General features: G+C 37.2%; 2 protein-coding genes across 5 annotated transcripts; both read left to right on the forward strand.

The window, feature by feature from the left end:
• The first annotated feature begins 4,176 nt into the window (after positions 1 to 4,176).
• LOC106548638 (beta-1,3-galactosyltransferase 5) lies at positions 4,177 to 24,584 on the forward strand. Of its 4 annotated transcripts, XM_087721675.1 has the most exons (5): positions 4,177 to 4,350; positions 7,960 to 8,008; positions 12,109 to 12,155; positions 21,016 to 21,117; positions 23,213 to 24,584. In XM_087721675.1, exons 4-5 carry the CDS (start codon positions 21,073 to 21,075, stop codon positions 24,167 to 24,169), a joined length of 1,002 nt encoding a protein of 333 aa, XP_087577801.1. In that variant the 5' UTR covers positions 4,177 to 4,350; positions 7,960 to 8,008; positions 12,109 to 12,155; positions 21,016 to 21,072; the 3' UTR covers positions 24,170 to 24,584. The 4 variants fall into 4 exon arrangements, with proteins under 4 accessions (XP_087577801.1, XP_013921533.2, XP_087577803.1 ...); XM_014066058.2 differs by lacking the exon at positions 12,109 to 12,155; XM_087721677.1 differs by lacking the exon at positions 7,960 to 8,008.
• Positions 12,575 to 13,531, forward strand: B3GALT5 (beta-1,3-galactosyltransferase 5). The gene is given in 1 exon segment (XM_014066057.2): positions 12,575 to 13,531. A coding segment is annotated over 1 exon segment (957 nt).
• Positions 24,585 to 25,698: the final 1,114 nt, after the last annotated feature.

A 25,698-nucleotide genomic window follows, 5' to 3' on the forward strand; every position in this document is an offset into this window, starting at 1 on the left:
TAAAAATATAGTGCCTTTTACCAAATGAGCCCACTGGTCCATTTAGTTCAACATTATGGCCACAGATATGGATAAACTGGTGAGAATTTTCAAGGTTCTACATGAGACATGTTTTTAGTCCTGGGAAAAGATGGAGCCCATCCCTTTTTTCATGCTATGGATGCACTTCCTTTAGCCTTTCCCTTGACAACCCAGTAAACTTTCCATTTTTCCACAATTCTATTTATGGCTTTTATTATTTTAAAATGCTAAATCCTAAATGTATAGAATCACCAATGGAAAAAATCTAATTCTTTGTTTCTAAATTCAATTGTTATTTTTATGATGACCATTTATGACTCACCAGAACTCTCTACAATTATTCAGTGATTGTTGAACTTAAATTGACCAGCAAGATTGTCCTAATAAATATTACCCAGTCATTGACTGTTTATTTTTCCACACATTCTTACGGATCTTCCATCTGTTCAAGCTATGCTTTAGGCAGTATTGCTTTCTAGGTATTGGTATGGAAATATGGCTTTTCTACTTCAATAGAGTCCACAGTCTACTATAAGGAGTCCCAGATAATGTTGCAAGATGTTCCAGTCACCATTTTAGACTCCATCCCTGAAGAGTTAAGACTTCAGCAAACATGACTTTATGAGCCTAATGGCCACAGATGTCTGAGGTAGGCCTTCTCATCCAAGTCCTCCTAACCAAGAGCAAGTCACCTTAAACATTACCACTGCATAGTCCATCAATACACTATGGGTAAGAAGTACAAGCAACTCCATACTCTTAATACTTTTTTCTTCTGTTCAAACTGCCTGGACAAGTCCCTGCAATTTTCTTGGCAAGGTTTTTCAAAAGTGGTTTGCCACTGTCCCCTTCCCAGGAGTGAATAAAAGAAACTGGCCGAAGTTTATCCAGCTGGCTTTGTGCCTAACAGGACTAGAATTCACAGTCTCTTGGTTTCTGATGTGATAGATCAGGGTTGTCAAACTTCTGTCCCATGGGCCGAATGCCTCACATGCTGGCCAAGCCCACACCCAGTTTAGCGAAAGGGAAAAAAGTCCCAATATGTCAGGTGACACTGCTGTGACGAAGTGAGTTTCACACCCCTGTGATAAACATTACTTCAAAGTGACTCACTACACTACAGTGTACAGCTCAAACCTGAGGTCAAGTTCCCAGAGCAGATTCACTTGTTCTCTCATTGTGTATCTGTTTCAGACAATATTGTATCCAAAGACACTCCTTTCTTATCATTCCCAAGGACCCCTGTTTCAACTGCTTTTAACTGGGCTTTCAATTTGAACTACAAATAAAATTACACAGGAATTATGAACTGCTGCATTGATATATTTAGTGCTTTGGAATCCAGCTTGTCTATTTACCAAAGGAGAAACAAAAAAGTGGACAGAAATCATTACAAATATCATAAGATTTCCTTTTATATATTTTGGTGAAATCAGCCCCATTCTTTTACATCAAGAGATATTGCAGAAATACTGCTAGACCTAAAGAAAATCCCTCCTGTCCTCTATCTTCTCTGTCACCTGGGTGATGAGGTTCAGATCCATTCCTCCACTATCTATACATGGATTAAAAGTATCCAAGAGTTAAGAGTTTCCATAGTATTGGTCATACTTGAAATGTTAACATTCCCAAGTGAAAAATCCTAAATATGCACATAAACTAGCTTCACGGGAAGGATTACTAATGTGCTGGCTAATCCATAGATGATGTGGAAAATCCATCAAGTTTATCTTGGCCTATCCCATTATCTACAATAGATGCTTTGGAGCACAGTGTGTTGTTTCACTATATAGGATCTGCCCTTTTGCACCCACATAAGCATACAACAGTTTATATATCTATTCCATGCTATTTCAGCTAACATTGCATCTTAACAATGGAATCAGTTTGGCTAGGGCTAAACCTCTTTATTAGAACTAAGATCTTTATGAATCCTCAAATCCCTCTGGCTCATTCATATCGTAATTATGGAAAAACATGCATTAGTTTGCTGAAAAAGTTTGCAACTTTTTCATTAGTAATGAAAATTTGTATGTTACTTTGGTTCAAAAAATTGTGAAGTAAACTTGGAAATGAATTTCAACTTTACTCAGCCACAGACCAGCACATAAAATATAGAAAATAGTTAGTAAAAATAAGATACAAAACAAACACAAAAACCAACCCACAAGCTCAGAGAACAACTCCCACCCTCTCTCTCATGTGTGTATTGTATTTTATATAAATATAAAAATGTCTAAAATATTTAAAAGTGCTTAGAATCAATCATATGGCATAAAGAGCAAATTATTGAGCAGTACGTGGCTATGGACAGAGAGATAGAATCAGACTGATCTGATAAGAGCAATTTAATGTAAAATAAATTGGAATAACCAGGGTATTTAATAAGAAGTGGAGATAATAACTCCTGGAGTGCTTCTGTAGAGAGGATAATAGAGTATAATGTGTTCCATCCATTCAATTATTCCAATATCAAATAGGCATGAAGGGGATTTTTTGTACCTTTCTTCAGTAATGGCTGTTGGAATCTGGCTAAAGAAAAGGCCCTTCTGAATTTTAGGATTCCTGGCTAGTTGGAGAGAGTGTGCAGAGTGGCTCAAGGAAGTATTTCTGGGTAGGATGAAATGAACAAAGTGTTTTTGTGTATGAACAAAAGTGTAGTCCAATCTGGAGGGAAGCATATACTTCTGAAAGTAGGCTTGCAAACTGACAGGTTAGACTAGAGATTTGTTATCTACATTGGAGAATGGACAACTTAAAACAATAAAGCAGGAAAAAGGTTGCTATCCAAATGCAGGACAATGCACATCACCTACAGCAGAATAGAAACATGTACACTCAATGAACTAAGACCACATTCTTGCAAACTTGTAAACTGCTTAAATTTTATTGAACTGGTAAGTTTGAAGCAAATTCTCTATGTAATTCCAACTGTGGTTCTCAGAAAAACAGAAAGCAGAAAAAGAGGGTATATTATTGTCGCCTGACCAATATAAGCCATGGGATATTGGGTTGTTTGCAAAAAATGAGGTCCTTTGGAGAAAATTTCTTCAAAGGTTTTATTAGCCTGACTTCAAGGAGACTCATCCTCTGCTAATTTGATGCTTGAATTAGGAGTGGTTTGTCCCCGGACCTACAGTAGGTAAGCTAAAATAAAATTGATGTGGTAGCTGCTTCCAAGTTGCTGATGTGCAAAAGGTTACAAGGGCGAAAATCTCATTAACTCCTCCAGGTAAACACAAAACACCGCGTACAAAATCACCATCCTCATCGAGTAGAAATTTTCACTTGAATGCTTCCCTCACTCCTCCCCTGATCTTTGCTTTTCTATTATTCTCCTCCTTCCAAGCAGAATCTCTCTCTTGCTACGCGCCTTCAGACCACCACGTGTTTTCCCCTTTCTTCTTGCCTTATAGACCTTGTGGCTCCTGCTGACTTTCCTCTAATCTTAGGCTTCTTTCTCTTTACTTCCCTCCGCTCTCCTCTTCTCGTGCTCCGCTGAGGGCGCAGGCGTTCCATTCCCTTGCTTTGCCTTTGGAAAAAGCAAAACCAATATAATGTATAAAACAAAACAATGCACAGGAAAAGGAGTGAAATTTTAATCATCAAATACATACTTTCTCTCAAACAGGTCTCCCCCTCCCCCAACGCCACCGGAAGGCCAGTATAAACCGACCAAACTAAAGTCTTGGTGGGCATTTCCTCTATGACAGGTCTTGCTCCTCTAATGTAGTTTATGACATCTCCAGGGCATCAGTTAATCTGCTAGCCCAGAATTCAGTTATAGTAACCAGGTATTACTCCACCCACCCCAAAGCACCTTCTATTCATCCGAGAACCTCCAAGAAGCGCTTGGTCTGTGAGCTGGTTCTGGGGGGAGGGAATTGCAATTCATCCGCTACTGAGAAAGCTTCAATGTTCAGGAGTTTTTTTAAAAAATGTCTCGGCCTCCTTTGAAATAAGCTACACTTGCTGCGATCGAGCGTTTTTCATTCTCGTCAGCGACCCGAATGTCTCTCTTACGGTTCTTGCCTAGACAACTGTCAACGGAACCTCTATTTTTCCTCCTTTTGTTTATGGCTCGGTTAGTCATAAATGATGACCTCACGGCTTAGGTTCTTTAAAAGGTGGTCGATGAGATTTTGATTTAGTACCGTATATTGCTCCGGGGACGTCTTTAAGACTGAAGGTGAGGCACGAATATGCACAGAAAGTGATTTACAGAGTAACCCGACTCCTGTTTCCTCAAGTCTCGACTTCTAGAGAAATGCAGGGCTACGAAGATGCTCTGGAGGAAAATCGTGGAATATTGCCTGGTAATAGCTAAAGGTGGGTCGTCTTAATCTCTTTTTCTCTTGAATATGAAGTGAGAATATTTACAGGCAGTTCCTAACTCCCCTTTTGCTGCCAGTCAGACGTCGCCGCGGCAAGAGCTGCTACCAGGGTCTACAGACAGTGCGGGTAATTAGGCGCGATTTCATTGTCTGGACGGAGAGGATTTGTCTTCCGAATTCAATCAGTTTAAAGGGCTGTTCCAGATGGAATTGGCCCCGGGATGGCACCCGGAGCTCCAGGAACTGAATGTCAGAAATGTTTTTTCCCCCCTGGTTTTTCGGGGATTTTTTCCCCCTTCGGAGAAAAATTCGAGACTATTGATTTGATATTTTATACAGCATAGCTAAAAGAACCGGGAGGGGATTGGGGGCCGCGTTGGATAAAGGGAAGGGAAGAGAAGGAACCTCGGGATTTGTTTTGAGGGACGGTGGGATATTTCAAAGCCTGGTCTCTTCTGTTTTCATGTGTATAAAAAGCTGAATCATGCTTTGATTCAAAGGAAACCTGATTTACGCGGGCCTTTTTAAAAAAATGCTGCAAAAAATGAAAGGAATTAATATGCCAGCTTTCTTCAAAAGAACAGCTCAAATGCTCGGATAATGGGAAAACGACTAATGAATCAACCCCAGGAGAGGACAAAGGTCTTTTGTCCAAAAGTGTTGCAGTTTCTGGATGATTATTGGAGAATTCAGAAGCTGAACCCGGGAAACATTCTCTCCTGTAAATTATGCAAATGCACAAAACTTTGTCTTCCTGTCTGCCTAGGAAACACCTAAGTCCCCCAGGTTTTCACATTTTCTGATCAGAGTTGATCCTGTTTAAAGGGCATAATTATCAAGTAAGATAGGAGCAGAATCTCCACAATGCATTTAAGAAAGGCTAATGTTTTAATTTTCCAAGGTATATATTGATCCTACCTTCACAAAGTGAAAAGTGGTTTTTGAGTGAACCAACTGAGGTTGCTTTTTTGCTCAGGAAGGACAGAGACTTAGAAATGATTCACTGAATTTCACTTGATTGTTCTAAATAATCAGAATAGAAATATCTAAGATATTTGCAAGCATTAAGGAAAAAAATGATGTGGATATGTTCTTTTGCTGAATAATCTTTATAATATTTTTGTTATCTGTGCCTATATCTGCTAAAGATACTGCTTAGCAAAATATAATCAAGAATTCAATCTTTTGCTCAGGACTACATGCATGCATGGACAATATAGTAGAGTTTGAGTCTGGAGAAGCACCTGGAAGTTCAGAGAACAGAATATTACCAGTATCCAGTAATCAAATTGAGCCTGTGCCAGGTGAAGTGCCTCTGATCAATAGAGGCATAAAATTTGATAAATATATATAAAGAAATGAATTTTGCTGGTATCAAGGTGCTGCTGCCTTTACTATCCTGGTGCCCATCTGATGTCTTTGTGCCCACATATGCCTTTATCAACAGAAGCAGGCTAGTTAGCAACCATTGGAATTTGACTCCAACCAACCAGGAAGAATGCAGTTTAGCTGGGGAGGAAAGTAAAAACATAGTCATGCTTGACCCTGGAGACTTAATAGACACAACCAGAATAAGTTAAAAGGACTTTGGGCATCTTCTAGTCTAAAATAGGAGACCCTCTACCATTTCAGACAAATCATTGCCCAATCTCTTCTTAAAGGGTTCCAAATAATAGATCCATGCAAACAAAAACTCTGAGGCAGGTGGATTCCTCAAAGAATAACTTTATTGGAAATATCATATTGGCACATATCTGATGAAAACCAACTCGAGGGGCCCCTTGGTTTTTACCTACTTAAAAGTGAAAGTTTTTCCTTCAACCCCAAACAATCAGTTCCATGGCCCAATCAAGGCATCGTCTGCTGGTCTGGTGACATCACTCCTCCTTCCTCCAATCAGGTGAGAACATCCTTGGTTCCCAAGAAAAAGTATTTTATTTTGACTACACAACTCCAGTTATGTCTAATCCCCCCTCCCTATCCTTCGCTCCAGTGTGACAGCACTGAAGCTCCAAGATGGTTTGGCCAGATCAGCTTCAGGGTTGACACAGGACTCTAATCAATATTTTCCATGAATTTTAAATCAGGCTACGGAAATTTCATATGATGTAGTGATTTAATAGATTAAATATTTTTAATATTTATTTTATGCCATCATGACTAATTTTTATTCAGTGTAGGAATCTAAATTAAAGGATGCCTGGCTATATTGGCTTGAACACATATGCTGCCCAGAGTCACCTTGTGTGAGATGAGCAGCCATATAAATTCAATAAATTTATATTTGATAAGCAGTGAAGAGAAACCCACCACCTGGATAATTATTTCCATTATTAAATTGATCTTTAAAATTAGGATTTCCCCCTCTAACATTCAATTGAAATCTGCCTTCTTAAAACTTTAGTTGATTATTTTTACTTCCTGCAGTCAGGAACCGTCAGAAATAAATTTTGATATGCTATGGTATGTCAGGATGACCTAAGTAACTCATATAAAAGTTCCTATGTTAAATTGTGTGAACTTGGCATGCAGATGTCTGAGGAAGTGTCTGGTAGCCTTTAAAGGCCTCTGGCCTCTTCTGAAAGATACCTGGAAACACATTAGGTTTTTAAAATAAACTTGCTGAAATTGTTTATGTTCGCTAAAAAGAGGAAATGATAAGGGACATGACAAAAATATTTTAACCGTTTCTTTGGGATTAGGTCAAAGGGGTGGGGGAAATATCTCTGCCCCTGAAGTTCCATTGGGCCTAGCTTCCTCAGGCTTTCTAGATTGCTTTTTACACAGTAAAAATGTATCTAATTTGCCTTTGGGAAAGTATAATTTGCAATCTGGAGTGCAATTTAGTCTGTAGAATTATAATTACTTCTTTGTTCCTTAAATTGGAATTAGTGAATCTATCAATATCCATTTTGCTAAGCTTTTTTTCCTGTTTTTTTAAAATTTATTTGGTATTGAGCTATTTTTTTACCAGTCTGATATTAAAAAGATCTGCATCAAAAGTTTTATTTAATGTGTGTGTATTTCTTCTAATATATTTTAGCAGATATTTTCCCCTAATAAATAAATGTATCTTCCTGCTATACTGCTTTTTAGGCATTTTATTATATTAGGATTTTTTTGTATGCAGTTTTTTCTAACATATATTATTGAATATGTTTTTTGAACTTCAAACTGTATCACATGATTCAGAATATTGGGGGTTTTAGATCAAAGCTGTGTTCTGGTTTGTACAGAGTTTGGGAAGGTACAAATTAGGTAAGTTTATATTGCTGCATAGTATGAACCAAACACATTTCTCTTTTTCCCCTGTATCCAGCTGAAAACACTTGTCTAAACTGTAGGATGGGAAAGATTAGCAAACAAACCAAAAATATAAATGAAACAAAATGCCTCTCTAGCCAGGCTTGCATTATAGATTTAAAAAAAAGAAAACAAACAAAAAATGTAGGAAAAATAGAACATAAAAGGAAGTATGTCACTTCCACTTATGTGTTGGAAGAGTATGTAAACTCAAACTAAGAATGAATGCATTTTTTCTCTTCTAAGGATAGAATTATATCTGGTGTTAATTCAAATATTTTCTTGATTGGGATTTTCTTAGATGCTGAGCTGGGAGACAAACAGTCATACTCATCAGTACATTCAACAAGGTAACAGGAGTATGTAGGTAACAGGAGTATGTAGCACATATTTTAAGCGCTACATTTGAACAACCAAGTACAAAATTGGGTGCCAGAATTGCTATAAGAGAGAAGAGAACTCCAATCCAGGAGATGAAATATGGCAAGCTGCTTTTTCACTTATCTTTATCTCCATATATTAGAAACCTTTTCATTCACAAGAAGAAAAAAATCTTAAACGTAAAGTGAAATAAGTCTTAAACTTGGCCTAGAACAGGGATGTCAAACTCAAGGTGCTTAGATCTGACCCATATAGAAGAAACCAATATTGGTGGTAGCAAACGGACAGCGGCGATCTGTGGCATCGGAGAATGGGTGGTGCTAAGTGGTGGCAATCCCTGCCACCTAGAACAGCTGATTGGCAGAATTGCGCGAGGCCGATCCAACCACCAATCAGCAGCGAAGGCTCCAGCGTTCCCAACCCCCGTCTCTCCCACCACACTATTCGTGCTATAAGACGCACAGACATTTCTACCCACTTTTTTGGGGGGAGAGGGAGTGTCTTATAGTGCAAAAAGTAAAGTGTATCACCCAATTACTGTTTTTTTCTTGTCCACCTTGAAAGGCTATTGATTTTGTGTGATCATACGACACCAAAAGTAAACAGGACATTTTAAAATATGCAAATTTAAAAATATAATTTTAAAACATTCAAAGTATTTTAAAAAAAGAATTTGAGCCAATGATGGAGCATTATAGCCTATTCTCAGATTGTTATAACACATGCAGAGATCTTATTTGTCATCTCCTCACTTAATTTTTTTCCCATTAGCAGTTAGGTTTTACGGCAACAGATCACTGACTGAAAGAATAATATGATTTTGTTCAAGAAAACTTTCATATTACAGAACCTTACTTGAAAGTAAAAACAAGAGCTTTAAGGTTCAGAAACAGCTGCAGATTCATCTAGTCTCACAATGGACATTGAACTGACAACGTCTGCTTTGGGAATGATGTTGCAAGTGCACAGGGCACATGGATGGACTGATTTCTCATTTGTGGGAACCCTTATTTTACACCACCTCTGGCTCCTGGGGTCTAACCATTCTTTCTTTTCCCACCAAATACAGAGCTTCATTATCTTGTTTCTGGTACTTATCTGTAAATGATGATTGAAATATATATGCCCTGCTTAATTACCCAGCCGTAGGGCAATAATGGCTAGAAGTATTAAGAAAACACCTAGTTCTAAATATGCAAATAAATTTCCAGCACAATTTGAAAATGCTTTTAAATGCAACAGAAAATGAGGTCTTTGTAATCAGAAAATGTCATTTCCTAACTGTGTGTGTGTGTGTGTGTTTGTGTGTGTGTGTGTGTGTGAAATCAAATGACCAGCACTAGGGGAAGTGGGAGTAATATTATGAATTTATTTCATTTCTCTTTCATTCTGGAACTATGAATTTTTATTGTTCTAGAATCTTTAGGAGCTTATATCAGGGCCCTGATATGGATATTTTGCCCAATACATGTTCAGCTTTAGTTACCGTAATCATACTGAAACCAGATTTTTATTATCTTGAAGCTTGGGGCAAACTTATAATGTGAAACGATTGCTTGTTTTGTTACTGTAACAGCGACAAGAAAGCCCTTCAAATTTCATCTACATCATTCGGCTTCAGTTTGAATCATCAATCTATTGCCAAGTCAATGCCTTTTTTATTTTTGTTCATACAGAACTAACTAAGCTTCAGCTTTCACATATACTTTATTTCATAACTGTTATCAAGTCTTATACATATGCATGCTAAGCTAGAAATATGCAGTCATATTCCTTTTAGGATTTTTGCCTGCCACACACTCTCTTATTTTACTTTGCTGTTTCATTAGTGGGGAATTGGGAGGGGGAATAATAAGGAGCAGAATATGTTGTTGTCAAAAAAAACCCACATTCCTTTCTAAAAGCCCAAGATCATTCTTTGTCTCCGCACCTCTGCACCTGACCAGAACTAGATGGATGGAAATGCCAGCGTGGCAGTGGAAGATTAGACCATGTGATGGACTTGTGGGTGTGGGGCAAGATCATGAACTTTCAACTGGGTGAAACCCAGGAAGCTTTCAGATTCGGGTTTCCCACAGATGTACCAGCATGTCTCTCTTAATAAATTGGAACTTTGAGGAAAGCTCTGCCTTGAACTCTGATTTAATTTTGGATGATATTTGGAACACTGAGACTAAACATTTCTCTCATCTCTTTCCTCCTATGCTGCCCGGCTTCCAGAGTATCCACCCAGGCTCCTATCTCCCTTTCAAAAATATCTTCCTGCTTAGCCAATTCTATTTTTCAATCTCTCAAAGTACTTTCCCCTTGGTTTATTTCATCATCATTATTATCTTTATTATCTTCTCCTTTTCATCTTGTTGCTTTATTTCCTGTTTTTTTCTGTTCTGTCTTTTCCTCCATTTGTTTTCTGTTGATATGTCTTATTTTAGTAACTCCTAATTTGGACTCAATAGTCCAAATACAATATATTCAAGCCTAATATTGCTCCTCAGGAGGTACAATACTCAAAATTCTTTATATTCCAAACTTATTCATTCAGTGCCATTTAAATAGCCCAGGAAGCTTTCCAAACATCAAAAATCACTTTATTTAAGTGTCTTCCTTATTCCCACAGTTGAGTTTCCAGTAATCATAAAATAAATAATTATAGAATAGTAAGTATCACCACAATCCTTCAGATGGCTCTTGTTTATTTCTCTTATCACAAACTTTCCCAGGCTGTAGGGGTAAAATATATTTTCCATTCATCAGTAGATGGTGCTCTTAGGTTTCAGGGTTGTTTCATAAGTTATTTAATCCAATTTTAATTCAATTTATAGAAGCAAAGTCAGTTATTTAAGTAGATAGTTCCAGCATTTTAAAATGCCTTTCCAAAATAATGCCTACTCAGTTTGAAAGTCCAATTTTCTATGTTTTAAATAGTTTTTCTCCCCTTAGTTCCTTTCTTTCAGGTCTAGAGTTTTCTTCTGTATAATTGTTTGCTGCTTTAGCAAACAATTCAAAGAGTCTCTTTTTCTAGATTCGCTCTTTTTGTTCTTTTTAAGGTTAGGCTCTAAAGAAAAAGGGAATCTTCTCACCCAACTCCAATCACTGTCCATCAACACTGCTCCTGCACTTTTTTGTTGCCTTGGCTGTCCCAGCTTCATGGCAGCCATGATGGCTGCCTCTTCTCCTTGTTGTGGATAAGAGGGAAAAAGCCCTGAGTTGAGTGGAAGAGTTGTGGCTCTCTGCGACCTACAGTGAGACCCCTGTTTTCTTCACCACCCCTACAGGGTGGCTTAAGCTCCTTTCAGAGCCCTCCAATGGGGAGAATGTGGTGCAGGAGCACAGCGATCCTCTCCTCATGTCTGATCTCGCTGCAACATCAGCCAGAAGTCGTCTACCTTTATTTTCTAATAGCCAGGATGCTTTTGGATCTGCCAAATAAATGAGTGTTGGATATATGAAATAGTAATATTCTAAAATTACTGCATGCCTAAAAACTATAAGCTGTATCTCTGAAGTGGTACCTTTTAATTTTTCTCTTGGCCATATTGATGAGAAATAGAATAAAATAAAATAAAATTGATATTCAAGGTCTAAATATTCAAACAATATATCAGCTTGTTCTTGTGTTTGAGAACTATTTGTCAGCATTCCAAATACCATGCAGAATTAAATCAGAGTCGAAGGCAAAACTATGCTTAAAGTTCCAATTTAATAAGACAGGCATGTTGGCATCGTGCTGTGGGATTCCAACTCTGGAAGTTACATCAGAATCCCACCCAGTTAAAAGTTCATGATCTTGTCCCCACAGTCCAATCTTCACATGGTCCAATCTTCTTCTTCCACGCTGGCGTCTCCACCCAGCTGCTTCCGGTCAGGTGTGAAAGTGCGGAGACAAAGGATGATCTTGACTTCTAGTAAAGAATGAAAATAATACATTCCACAATCTCACTCCTTCTATTCCACACTCCCATCGACTATACTTAAAGAAACAGCATAATGAAATAAGAGAAAGTGTGGCAGGCCAAAATTCTAAAAGGAATATAAATGCAGGTCTGACTCTATTATTATTTTTCTATAGGCATGTTGAAGAAATAAGAATTCCTGAAGAAGTACTTTGTCCGACAGGTACTGGGTTTTACATAATGCAGCATTCTTTTATTTCTTTTGCTTATGTACCACCTTTTTCTTCATAGGGTATGTTTGCTTTTCCTTCAATTTGCTTTTGTGTAAATTCCTTGCTGATTGCTCCTTATTTGCCAAAATCAGTCCTCAATTTGTTCTACACCCAAATCTGCAGGGAAAACACTTGGCTCGGATAAAAAGGATACACATTTTTATTAATTGAAGGACCTAATGCAGGGGTGAGAATCAGTGAGTGTCCAAATATTCCTAAGCATATATTCTCAGCATACTACATTGTTGGTTATTGTCTGATTATATACAGAATTGTAGTTCAGCATCAGCTTTGCTCATCCTTCTTTTTATATCAATGCAAGGAATTCATCTTTTCGATGTAGCCCTTTTTTTTTCTTTTTTTTCCCTAGATGGCTTCCAAAAGACTCAAACAAATACTTTTGTTGACAATCATACTGGTCTTTGCTGGCTTATGTTTTTTGATCAAGTGGACTTCAGTTGGAGTATGCAAGTTCTGTCAGACTAAAACTGAGGACATGTTTTTAAAACAAGGCACTGGGCATTTTTTGTTAGTACCTCATTCAGATTGTAGCCAGGACCCTCCATTTCTGGTCATTCTAGTAACTTCCTCTCCTACTGATTTAAAAGTTCGTGTAATAATCCGTGAGACCTGGGGCAAAAAAAAATTAATAGCAAATAAATTAATTGTAACCCATTTTCTTTTGGGAACTACATTGAATCCTGAAGAACAGGTTGCTGTGATTAACGAGAGTCTGAAATATGGGGACATCATCCAGAAGAATTTTATAGATGCCTATCATAATTTAACATTAAAAACTATGATTGGCATTGAATGGATTCACAAATTCTGCTCAGAGCCTAGCTTTGTAATGAAAACAGACTCAGATGTGTTTGTAAATACTTACTATCTGACCGAACTCCTCCTAAAAAAACCCCTGAATACCAGATTCTTCACTGGCTTTTTAAAACTGAATGAGCATCCAATACGGAAAATATCCAGTAAATGATATGTGAGTAAATATGAATATCCAAGAAACGCATACCCTCCTTTTTGTTCAGGAACTGGCTATGTTTTCTCAGCAGATGTTGCCAGTCTGGTATATAGAATTTCTGACAATATTCCCTTTATTAAGCTGGAGGATGTATTCATAGGCTTGTGCCTTGCTGAACTTGATATCAAATTGGAAAACCTCCATTCCAAGCAAACCTTCTTCCCTGAAAGGCTTGAATTTTCATCTTGCCACTTTAAGAAAATTGTGACGAGCCATTTTGTGCAACCTCATGAGCTGAAGATCTATTGGAATGCACTGGAGAGATCCATGGATGAAAAATGCCCTGATGGCTGAAACCCTTCTGAACTGGGGGTAGATGGTTCTGGTGAGGAAATATGTCAAAATTATCTTCAACTAGGCAACAGGCAAAAATCTATAACATTTTTTTTCTTAGAGAATTCATAGTTCATTTAGCCTGATGTTTCCCAGTCTCTGCACAGGTAGAATGTTTGGATATTAATTCCTAGAATGCTTAGCTATGGCTATGCTGGCTGGGGATTTCTGGGAGCTGAAGTCCACCATCTTAAAGTTGAGAAACATTGATTTAGCTAAAATGGTTTTGGCTACACTATTTTGCACACCAATCCTGTGTTCATTGGCTAAGAAACAAGTCTTATATTTAATTGTCTTATTTCCTAATTAAATTGCATAATATTTGCCTTTAAGGTTGAAGATCACATTTCCTCTAATAACATTACCCTTTTGAATGTATCAGTATTTTGTTGTTTTTATCAACAAACAATTTCCACCACTGTTACTAATAATGTTATGTAATGATATGTGGTAAAGATCCTGGGAGAGAGGGCAAAGAGATGCTGCCTAGAGAATGGTCAGATACGAGACATCATAGCCTGCAGCGGTAAGGTGGGGTAAGAAGCTTAGAAGAGATCCTTCCTATTTCTAGGGGCTAAAGGAGGTGGGAGGAGAACTGTATTTTCAAACTTGCAAGTTTCTGTTAATGTAGTCTAGCAATAAAGTAGAATTAGTTGATCTGGTTGTGTTTTCTAGTCTATCTGATAAGGCTGATATATTAACACAAATCCAGGATGCTGTAACATTCCCATTTACTAATGTATGTTAACTGCATTTGTATACAGGTAGTCCTTGACTTACAATAGTTTGGTTAGAGTCCATTCCAAGTTACAGCAATACTGAAAAAGTGACTTATGACCTTTTTCCACACTTACAACCGTTGTAGCATCCCCATTGCCATGTGATCAAAATTCAGATGCTTGGCAACTGACTCATATTTATTGCAGTGTCCTGGGTCACATAATCACCTTTCGCGATCTTCTCACAAGCAAAGTCAGTGTGGAAACCAGGTTCACTTAACAACCGTGTTGTTAACTTAAGAACTGCAGTGATTCATGTAACTGGGCCAGAAAGCTCATAAAATGGAGCAAAATTCACTTAACAACTGTCTCACTTAACAACATAAATTTGGGGATCAATTGTAGTCATAAGTCAAGGACTAGCTGTATTTATTTGATATACAGTAAATAATATTTGACCATTTACTGAATAATAATTCTAAGTCAAGGGTGAAATCCAAGGTTTTCCAGAAATGAAAGTTTCTATTAGCAGAATCAGGAAGGATATTTCTTTCTCCTGTAGCCTGCTTCCCCCCTCCCCTCGCCACATATCAGACTTCTCTGGAGGATGGGAAAAACTGTTCCAGTAGCGAAAGGTAACCTGGGGAGCTGTTGGGAGATAAGAAGAGAAGAATGGCCCATTCTTCCTCTAAGGGTTGGACAGGGTGAGGTTGGAGCCTGGGGACTGTATCATTGGATATAATGGAGAATGTGCTTTTTGGTTTCAAATCTGATAATGTTTTTATTACTATTGTTGTTGTTACTGTGAGTCATCCAGAGTTTGTTGGATGGTTATATAAATCTTTGGAATATATAAATGAATATGTAGAAATATAGGTAAAAGCAAAAAGGTGTAATTTTTTTTAAAAAATGTCCCAGTCATCTTGGACAATTGAAACAGTGCATTTAGAATTCAGATGTAAAGTTCTTCAGTCGTTGCACAGAAATGAATGATTCTATTAATTCCAATGACATGCTAAACAATTAGATTTTTAACTGGCAAATATTGAATATCTTTTCTATTTTCATCCAATGAAGTGCTGTAATATCTATTTTATTAAAACAAAAGAAAACGCATGGCTGGAAATTAAATGCTTATAACTTCCACCAAACTTACTTCCAAGTTGGCCCTTGGTTAGAATTAGATGTACAGATATTTATAAAAAACCAAATGTACAAAATATTTCTTTTTTAAAATGGGCAAGTCTAATTACTGATAAGGAAGTTTATGTGAATCAGGAAAATATCTGTCCTTAACATTCTCAAACATGTAAGTGGTTGCTATTAATATGTTTCAACATTGGCTTTCAAGCTGATTTGACTTGAAATATTCAAAAGAATATGATGCCATTCAGAGTCGATGCTGATTTACAGGAACTAAAATCCAAAGTCTCTATGTTGGGGGAAAGTATAATAAATATTTTAAGAATCTATATATTTTTAAAGGTTTAATGTGGTTCTTGACCATGTCTAGTTGCAGCTATCTAGGGCAGGCCATATTTATAAGAATTCATGAAAAAGAGAGTTTAATTTAAAAAATAAGTCCAATAAGATTGGACAAGGATGGACTAGCCATGCATATTTTGGAATCTAAAGTAAACTAACAAACAATTTGAGTAGAAAGGATATTTTACACACATAAAAATTCCAAAAAATTATATCAGAAGCTATATTACATTGTTTGTAAGAAACGTACATTCTATTATGTAAACATGGAAACTGTAATGTTTAAAATATTATGTTAAATAAAATGCTTTTTCTGTTCTTGGATATTGCATTTTATTGCTTTGGGCTGCTTATATTTTCCTTGAGTATTTAGTTGCATATTTGCATTTTGCATTTTTTTCACATCCAATCTATATATTTTACATCATTCACAGCCTCACTATAAAATTCTTGAAAATGAAACCTCTAATGATGTGCCTGGGTTCAAAATGTGATTCCTAGAGCAAGAAATAACAGCAGTTACCCCAGATTAATTTAATTTTTCAGATTTATAGAATTAAAAATAGAAATTATGCTTTACAACAAAAACTCTATTCTAGTGTGTTTTAAGGAAACATATTTTTTAAATAAATGACTGAAATGACATTTTTATAATTCATACATCAAAAGTCTTGATGAGAAGGAATAGCAGTTCTTCCTCCTATCCTTCAAGGCCACTCCCTCTTCCTGCTACACCCAGGCATCTTTTCTTGTGTTTCATTTCCTACCCTTCCTCAGAAAACCAAGGCTCTTTCAGATTAGTGTTTGAGTAAGGACATTAACCAAAAGTAAGAGGATGGGTTCCATATTTAAACTGGCCCATTTCTTCGACAGAATATTTCTATTTATAGTATCAAAGCTGCAAGGACTGTAATGGACACTCATGCACCTTCTCAACCCAACAGCAACCCTTCGGTGTTTGCACCACTTGCATACCCACCCCATCCTGGCAGCAGCCACCCCTAGCCATGCCATGCTGGCCACTTGTGCATGGCTCCTTTAGCCCTGTTACACTCAGTCAACCTCACTGGCCACTCACACACTCTCATGCACCACTAAGCAGCAGCCACTAATCTGTCAACTGGTCTGTTTGCAAAACCTCTGGAACTTGCAACTTCCTATTGGTTTCCCCACTGACTTTGTTTATTGGAAGCCACCAGGAAGTTGTAAGTAGCTTCTTGCTTAATGATCTGTATTCAGTTAATAATGGCAATGGGACTTTCGAGATTGTTGTTGCTAAACAATGCAGTCATATGATATTGTCCCTTACAACAGCATCCCTTAGAGATAGAAATTCCCGTTCCAATAACATTGTTAACTGATAATGTGATAATTGGAATTGGAATTGGAAAGTTTATTTATAGGCCGCCCTTTTCCCTGGGGGGGACTCAGGGCGGCTTACAATTCATGGGGAGGGGAATACAAACAGTGAGGCATAAAACAATACATAATTAAAAATAGAACACAACATTCATCATTCGGGTGGGGACGGATTACAATCTAACCCCAGGCCTGACGGGATAGCCAGATCTTAAGGGCTGTACGGAATAATCAGAAGCATCAGAAATTATTTGAAGGGAAGAATATCATGAAGTTAAGGAAAATGAAAACAACATCTCTGAATTCAATGGCAAACTACTATTACAATCCTCTCCCCACAATATACTACATGTATGTATCCTTCAGCATATGGATTATCAGAAACTGAATTCAGTCAAAGCAATATTTATTGTATGTTGAAAGTATTTGTATTTATGAATTTTATTATGATGTTATGACCCGGAATTTTAGCTTTATTATTAGCCTTTTAATAAAGGTGATATCAGCATTTTAGCATGGCATCCGTGTCTCCTCTTGAAGTTCAGGAAACGATCTCTTCTTTATAGCCAAATACATTTTTTAATATGCAAAAACTAGTCAATTCAAAAACTAAACAATAAGGGGAAATATTATGAAATCCATGAGTGTTGCAAACGTTAAAGAAGCAAGCTTGGACAGGAAACATAATTTTAAGTGTCTGTCTTCTTTCATGTTTATTAATGTCTTTTATTATTTGATTTATTACTTTCTGACACATCACATATACCGAATGTATCATAATGATACTATCATTTGTTTCTGACTCTATATAAAAACTTGACCTCCCTTAATAAATAGTTTTTTTTTTGAATTTTTTTTTATTGGTTTTATTACAGAAAAAGGAACAAAAAAAAGAAGAATCATCTTTCATTACATCTTGTATAAAGCGTATCCATTGGTCACAAGTACATTTCGTGCATTCTTTCCACAATCACATATATTCCATTCAGTTTGAATTGTATATGTTAAAATTTATATATTTTACTATCACCATACCACCATTTTCATTTAATTAAGATTTCAAGAACATAGCCACCTGCTGGCATTTTTTTCTTCCTCCAGTCTCAATCAATCTGCCATATCTTTACATCTTTATAACATATTCTAAAAAAAGTCAATTAATGGGACATCTAACATTTCCTCTCCCTAACATATGTTTATTATTATTATAGTTAACTAGAGGTTATTTACTATTTTTCTCACTTCTCCTCTCCACAGGCGCAAAAAAGCAACAATCTCTAAACAACAATCTATTAATATGTGTTAACAAAATGACTATTTAAAATCTAAAACAATCCAAAAAATATTGACATTTCTAGTTGATAATCACCAAAGTATACATTAACCTTCCCTTTTGTTTTTGAAGTTAAAAGAAGACAGGAAAAAAAACAATTGTTTGCTATTTATGTCACGTCACCTCTCATTCTAATCCAAGTTATTTATACCTTCATAACAGGATCTAAACACAAATGTAAAAGATTTATAAGTCTTCTCACCAAATTTCAATTGCAATTTGCAGCCCGATTGTTTATCCTAATTAAGGTTATCATTTCATTGTTAATATCATGGCAAATTATATGTTAACGAATAAACATTCAATGATAATCTATAACAGTCTACAAAAATCCCTACTTATTAATCATCAAAAATTAGCTAATTTTTATCATCAACTGGCATTATCAACCAGTGCCTTTCCAGTAGCAAAATGGTCCTTTCTCTCTCGCCAGCAGTTGTGTCAATTCTCTTATTGGCATCTTTTCAGAGTTTAAAACTTTTCTCTGTACCCTGTAGCTTAAAGGATCTCTCATGTAGTTTTGTTGCTCTTTAATTGTTATTGACCTAGACTTAGCTTTGGTTATCAAACTTATTTCTGGATATATTTGTCTTCTAAATTCCATCCTTTTCACTCTTTTTTTCCCTCCTGCATCTTGAAGTTGGAGGAAAGGCTCCAAGTTGTCAAAAACACTTTTCCAGCTTCCCTTCTTTTCGTTTTCACTCGTATTTACTCCATTAATGGGTTCATCTGACGTCTTATCTTTGTTTTCTATATTTCCATTCTCTTCTTTGGTCTCTGGGGCTCCAACCCCCTCCTCTTTTACTGTAGTACCCCATAAACAGAGCTGAGCCTCTTGCTGCTGCAGGCCTGGCTTGCGGAGCGCAAAAAGGGGAGGGGGCCTCTTAGAACACCCCACCCCACCCCTCTTCGCCTTTCGCCTCTGCGGCTTTCGCTCCCGCCTCATCTGGGTTCCTCCTCGGCAAGCCTGCCGGAGCTGTGGCAGAAAGCAGCAGGAGTCGAGGCTGGCCACTCAGGGCTTGGAAGGGGGAGTGGAACACGGGTCATCCGCTCCCGGAAAGTTCCCATTTCCTCCCGGGGCTGCTTGGAGACAGAACCGGGGCTGTGGAGACTCGCCAGCGGCCGGCTTCTCTGTAGCAGGGGGGGGGATAGAAGGGGAGAAGGGGAGCTGAGCCTCTTGCCGCTGTGGGCCTGGCTTGCGGAGTGAAAAAAGGGGAGGGGGCCTCTTGGAACACTCCCCCACTCTTCTCCTTTTGCCTCTGCGGCTCTCGCTCCAGCTTGGGCAGGAACTGGTGTTCTTCTGCTGCGGGTGGGAGTTATTCCTGCTGGCCTGTGGTTCCGGCGCCTGCAAGGTGGAAGTGCTTGCCCTGCAGTGTGGGCAGAAGCCGAAAGAAAGCGCCCTGCTGCTTCTGTCTGACATAGAGGCGTCCTGCGCTCCGCAGCTGGGTCGGACATAGCTGCGGGGTGCGGGACGCCTCTATTTCAGACATAGCTGCTGCAGGGCAGGCAAAAGCCGCTTTCTTTCTTTTTGCCTCACCAGCCATAAGCTTCACCGCATGTCACTGGTATCATTTGTTTCTGACTCTATATAAAAACTTGACCTCCCTTAATAAATAGTTTTTGTTTTGCCTGAAGAAGATTCTTATGAGCTCCATGCCAACCTCAGGGTACCTCAGTTTTTAGATAACAATGTTGGAGCTATAATCCCATTTAGGGGTCTCCTTGATGGAATGGGGGAGGGTCAGAAAAGTTAAGATGATGGCAATGACATTGTGATTGGTGAGCCAGCCAATCAGTGAGCAGCGGGCGGGGCAAGCGTGGTGTGGGTGGGCGGGGGTGGGCGGGAGCTGGAATTGGTTCTAAACAGCTCGGTAGATTTGTGGAACCTCTTCTATAGAAGAGGTTAGAACTAGCAGGAACCCACCCCTGGTATGTATGTATGTATGTATGTATGTATGTATGTATGTATGTATGTATGTATGTATGTATGTATAAATAAACAGATGCTTTAATATATGTGTGGATAGATAGATAGATAGATAGATAGATAGATAGATAGATAGATAGATAGATAGAGATAGAGAGAGCGAGAGCTGGTGTGTGTGTGTGTGTGTGTGTGTGTTCTGGTATAATTGCCAAGTAATAATAATAGAAAATACCAATAGGTATGGTGGAAGGCAACAGGCTAGAAAAGGCTGTAGCTCAAAAGAATTTTTTTTCCATTTAAATTATTCAACAATCTTGTAAATCCCAAATATTTTGTGTGAAATTAGATCCTGTGGAAAGCCTGCGTAGTATAGGTTTGCCATATTTTAAATAGTTCTATGGATGAAAACTGAGATAATTACAAAGATTTCTTTTTCTTTGTCATTTATTAATCTTTGTCCACTCACCATATTTGACCCTCTTTTTTCCTTCTGATTCTGTTAACTCTTTAAAAAACCAAGAATATTGGTTTTGCCGCCCACTCTCGAGACTCAGGGCGGCTTACAGTCCTGAGTCTGGGGAAATTGTTTTGTGCTGACATAAATTTCTATCTGCTACTTTAGGCTGCAAGGCCCAGATTTGCCATCAGGAGGCTTTTCTCTTCCTCGGAGAGAAGAAAGATGGTTTCCCCTGTCATGAAGAGGCTTCAAGCGGCTACAAAGAAAGTAGGTCTTTCACTGTCTAAAAGGCAATGAGCAAAACATTAAAGTGTAGGACCGGGTTATGAGAAGCAAGGGTGAGCCTGGGTAGAAGTGAAGGGCTTGGTGGGTTCAGAGATGGGGCCTACTGTAACTAGGTCTGAAGAGAAAGATTTATGGAGCTAATCTCCATGGAAAATTTTACTTAGAATTTCTCTGTAGAGAATCATAGGAGGAGGAGGAGTGCAAATGTGGCCAACATCTCCTGTAAAAGAGATGGTAAAACTATACAAATATTCTGTTCGGTTTTAATGTTCAGGAGTACAAGTAATTCTTGACTTATACTAAACTGTTCATTTAGTGACAGTTCAAAGTTACAACGGCACTGAAAAAAGTGACTTATGACCATTTTTCACAATTACAACCTTTGTAGCATTCCTATGATCACATGAACAAAATTCAGATGCTTGGCAACTGGTTCATGCTTACGACCATTTGCAATTTTTTGACAAGCAAAGCCAATGGGGAAGCCAGATTCACTTAACAACCGGCTTACTAACTTATCAACTGCAATGATTCACTTTGCAACTTTGGTAAGAAAGTTTGTAAAATGGAGCAAAATTCACTTAATAAACGTCTCACTTAACAGAAATTTTGGGCTAAATTATGGTCATAAGTCAAATACTACCTTTGTATTCCTTTCTGATTTTTTTCCCCTTTGGTGGCTTCTTGACTTCATTTTAAAGCCAGTTGTATCTTGCCAATCACTGAAAACTACTAAAACTAAATCTTACATTTTGTTCAGTGCAGCTTTAAAGCTATTCATTGAGGAGGATGAAAAATTCATGTTTGCATTTAAGGTGCAAGTTTTAAATATGCAGATAGTTTCAGGGTGGGAAGGACAACATTCATATACAGACAAGAGATTCTTATAATTACATTTTTCTCCCTGGTAGATATGAAAATATATGTTATGTGTAGAGTACACACATTTAAGTAAGAGATCCAGCTTAAAAGCCCTTTTATTTCAATCTGCTTACTGTAAACTTGAAGGAATCAATTTTAAATATAGCTCCCACTATTGGGATAAGCAATTCTTTGAGCTCAATAAAACAATAAAACTTAATGAATGTATTGATTTATGTATGTATGTATGTATGTATGTATGTATGTATGTATGTATGTATGTAGCTTGAATCTAGCAAGACTCAAGAGTAGCTTAATTTTTTTGCTTACAGGTAAAAATGTTAAAACAAATATAAAATAATAAGGTAACAAATTGTGGTATAAAATAAAAGCAATAAACTTTAATAAGAAGGAAACTAAGGCCATTGAAACAAAAGTATTAATCATAGAATATCTTTTAGAGCTTTCTTTAAAAGCCAGGTTTTAACAAGTCTCCTAAAACATAACATGGTGGAAACCAGTCTGATCTTGGTTGTAAGCGATTACAAAAAAAGAAGTTCTGTTCTGTCCTTGTAGATGGCAACACCTAAGAGAAGGGACCTGGAATGAGTCTATTATGTTTGATTTATATGAAGGGCAGAAGACATATTTAAAGCTATATAAAGCTTTAAAGACAACCACCAGCACCTTGAATTGTACTTGGAAGCTGGCTAATAATGATGGCCCCGCATGTGCGGTGGAGCTGGAGGACGGGGATGGGTCACGGTTCCCACGATAGCCAACCTGACCCCAGGCGAACCGGTTGTTAAATTATTTGAAACCCCACCAATGGGGATGCTCTAACTATTGTAGATATAATTATAGGTTGTAAGCCACTTTGTTGATATACATACCCTGTTCTCTGACATTTCCTTAATAATGTAATTCTAGCAGCATATTTTGTTATTATTTTTTTTACCAGGGAATATATTTATATTCTCATAACCCTGTTAATGTATTGCTTTGTTTGGATTTCAAATTTCCATACTGAAATATAATTTTTTAATATTTTTTTAAAATTTTAATCAATCTGTATCTACCATCATGTTTTTATTGTTAATCTTTACATTTTACTGACCATTTCATTTCAAGAGTGGCAATTAAAATGGTTTTAATTAATTAATAACAGAATATATGTATGAATATATGTGAATATATTAATTTTCTTCTTTTTCAGATTTCTTTCAAGAGACAGTTTCTTATTTATCTTCTTTTGTTGGTCCTGGCTTGTTTGATCACAATCATCCTCTTGAATTGTGTTATCACATTTATTACGAAGGAAAGTTTTTTGGAATTGCCTGATATAAATTGCCATAAGAATCCTCCATTCCTAGTAATATTGGTATCAACAGAACTTGGTGAGAGAAAGGCCCGGATGGTAATTCGTAAAACATGGGGAAAGAAAAGAGTATTAGCTGACAAACTGATTGTAACTTTTTTTCTCTTGGGAAATCATTTCTGGCAGTATAAACCATTTAATGTGACTATGGAAAGCTTACGTTATAAAGATATAATCCAAAAAAATTTCATAGATTCATACAGTAATTTAACATTAAAGTCTTTAATGGGCTTTGAATGGATTCATAAATTCTGTCCACAAGCTACTTTTGTAATGAAAACTGATTCTGATATGTTTGTGAATGTCTATTATCTGATAGAACTTCTTCGGAAACGAAAGAGTACTACCCAGTTATATACAGGTTCTATAAAAATTAATGAAAAGCCAATAAGAAATCCAGACATAAAATGGTATATAAGTGAAGAGGAATATCCAGAAAACATTTATCCTCCCTTTTGTTCAGGAACAGCTTATGTTCTCTCCTCTGATGTTGCTAGTCAAGTTTATATAGTTTCAAAACATATCACTGTTCTTAAGTTGGAAGATGTTTTTATAGGTATATGTGTTGCAAAACTTAAAATCCAACCAGAAAAACTTCATTCAGAACCTATCTTTTTTCCAGAAAAAGTTGTTTTTTCTCCTTGTCACTACATGAAAATTGTTACAAGCCATTTTACTACTCCTAGTCAAAACCTTATTTATTGGAATGCACTGGAAAGACATATGGATGAAAAATGTTCAAGTGATCAAAAACCTTTCCAATTAGTGTATGGGAGTTATGACAGGCATACTTGATTAGAAGCATATTGTAATTCACTTGCACTATGGTTCTATTGGGGTCTGTTTAGAAATCAATCCCATTGAGTTCATTTGGATTGCCACCTGCTTAAATGCCTATAGTTTTGTAACTTTTCTGCATGTTACATAGGTTCACTTACTATAAAGATTATAAATTGTGTACTATATTTATTTAAATATCGCCATTGCTGTGTACACAGAAAAGTTTTCTCTTTTAAGCATTTTGCAAATTTTCCAACAGAAAGATAATTTAAAGGGTTTTTTCCCACTGAAACTTGTGAAGAAAAATGTCAGGTATTGTTAATTCAAGGGGATCAGCAAATGTAGAGATTAGCAACATTTTAGTAGAAAACAAATAGATGCTGAAGTTGTATAAGATGATACAGAAAATGAAAATTTGTATTTTGCATGAAACCAATTTCAGAATTTTGACTTAACAATGGGCAAGAAATTGTGTTCAAAAAATTATAACCAAGATTTCATAAAAGCACTGTTGTTCCATATTTGTCAAGTTCTAAATTTTGTGTTATTATAATATGCTTCTATAGAACTTAAAAATAAAACAAATAAACCAATAAATATTTATTTATAAACAGAAATTTATTCTTTGCTTTATATACAAAAATGTGTAGCTTTTTTATATGTTGCTCTTTATTTTTGAAACTATGTTTCTTCAAAATTAAAATTAACATAGCTAACCTTTTATCTGTTTGTCAATAAGAGGTTTTGGATAGCAGATGTTCACCACACTGAGATCTCATTTTTTCAAGAAAAAACAATGCTGAAAAATAAATCTTCCACTGACTGTGAGTAAAGCTTCTATACAGTTTCTTCATATCCTTTGGAAGCAAACAGTTTGATACAGGTATTAACACTTAAATCATAACAGCTCAAGTAAGGAGTGTGTCAGCACACTTATTTCTCTCACCCAACTCACTTTGTGTCCTAGACTGAGATCTAGCAATTAACCCAGTACCCAGGAACACTTTTCTGAGTTTCTGGTAACCTAAGCTTATTAGCTGTTCCACCTTAGAATGATGTCTCTAGCAAATCTAAGATATGATTAGGATATTGATCTAAACAGCCGCGCGAGCGATTGTGGGTGCACCTCGGTTCACCCACATAACACCTATCCTCCGCGAGCTGCACTGGCTGCCTATTGGTCTCCGGATACGCTTCAAGGCGCTAGTCGTCACTTATAAAGCCCTTCATGGTATTGGACCTGGGTACTTGAGAGACCGCCTACTGCCAATTACCTCCACTAGACCAATTAGATCCCACAGACTAGGCCTCCTCCGAATTCCATCCGCCGGCCAGTGTCGACTGGCGACTACCCGGAGGAGAGCCTTCTCTGTGGCTGCTCCGACCCTCTGGAACGAACTCCCCGTGGAGATTCGTACCCTCACCACCCTCCAGGCCTTCCGCATAGCCCTTAAAACCTGGCTGTTCCGACAGGCCTGGGGCTAAAGATTTGCTGCCCCTATCTCAAATGGTATGATTGTTGTGCTTTTTAACTATGTATTCTT

Source organism: Thamnophis sirtalis, unplaced genomic scaffold (genome assembly GCF_051295495.1).
Source record: "Thamnophis sirtalis isolate CommonGarterSnake01/CBP01778 unplaced genomic scaffold, rThaSir2_p1.2 scaffold_8, whole genome shotgun sequence".
NCBI classification, from domain to species: domain Eukaryota; kingdom Metazoa; phylum Chordata; class Lepidosauria; order Squamata; family Natricidae; genus Thamnophis; species Thamnophis sirtalis.

What these genes read in the sequence shown, in the direction of transcription:
- LOC106548638 (XM_087721675.1), top strand. Translation starts at nt 21,073, where the DNA reads ATGGTTTCCCCTGTCATGAAGAGGCTTCAAGCGGCTACAAAGAAA. An exon ending in TTCAAGCGGCTACAAAGAAA is followed by an intron (nt 21,118 to 23,212) that starts GTAGGTCTTTCA and finishes CTTCTTTTTCAG; the next exon opens with ATTTCTTTCAAGAGACAGTT.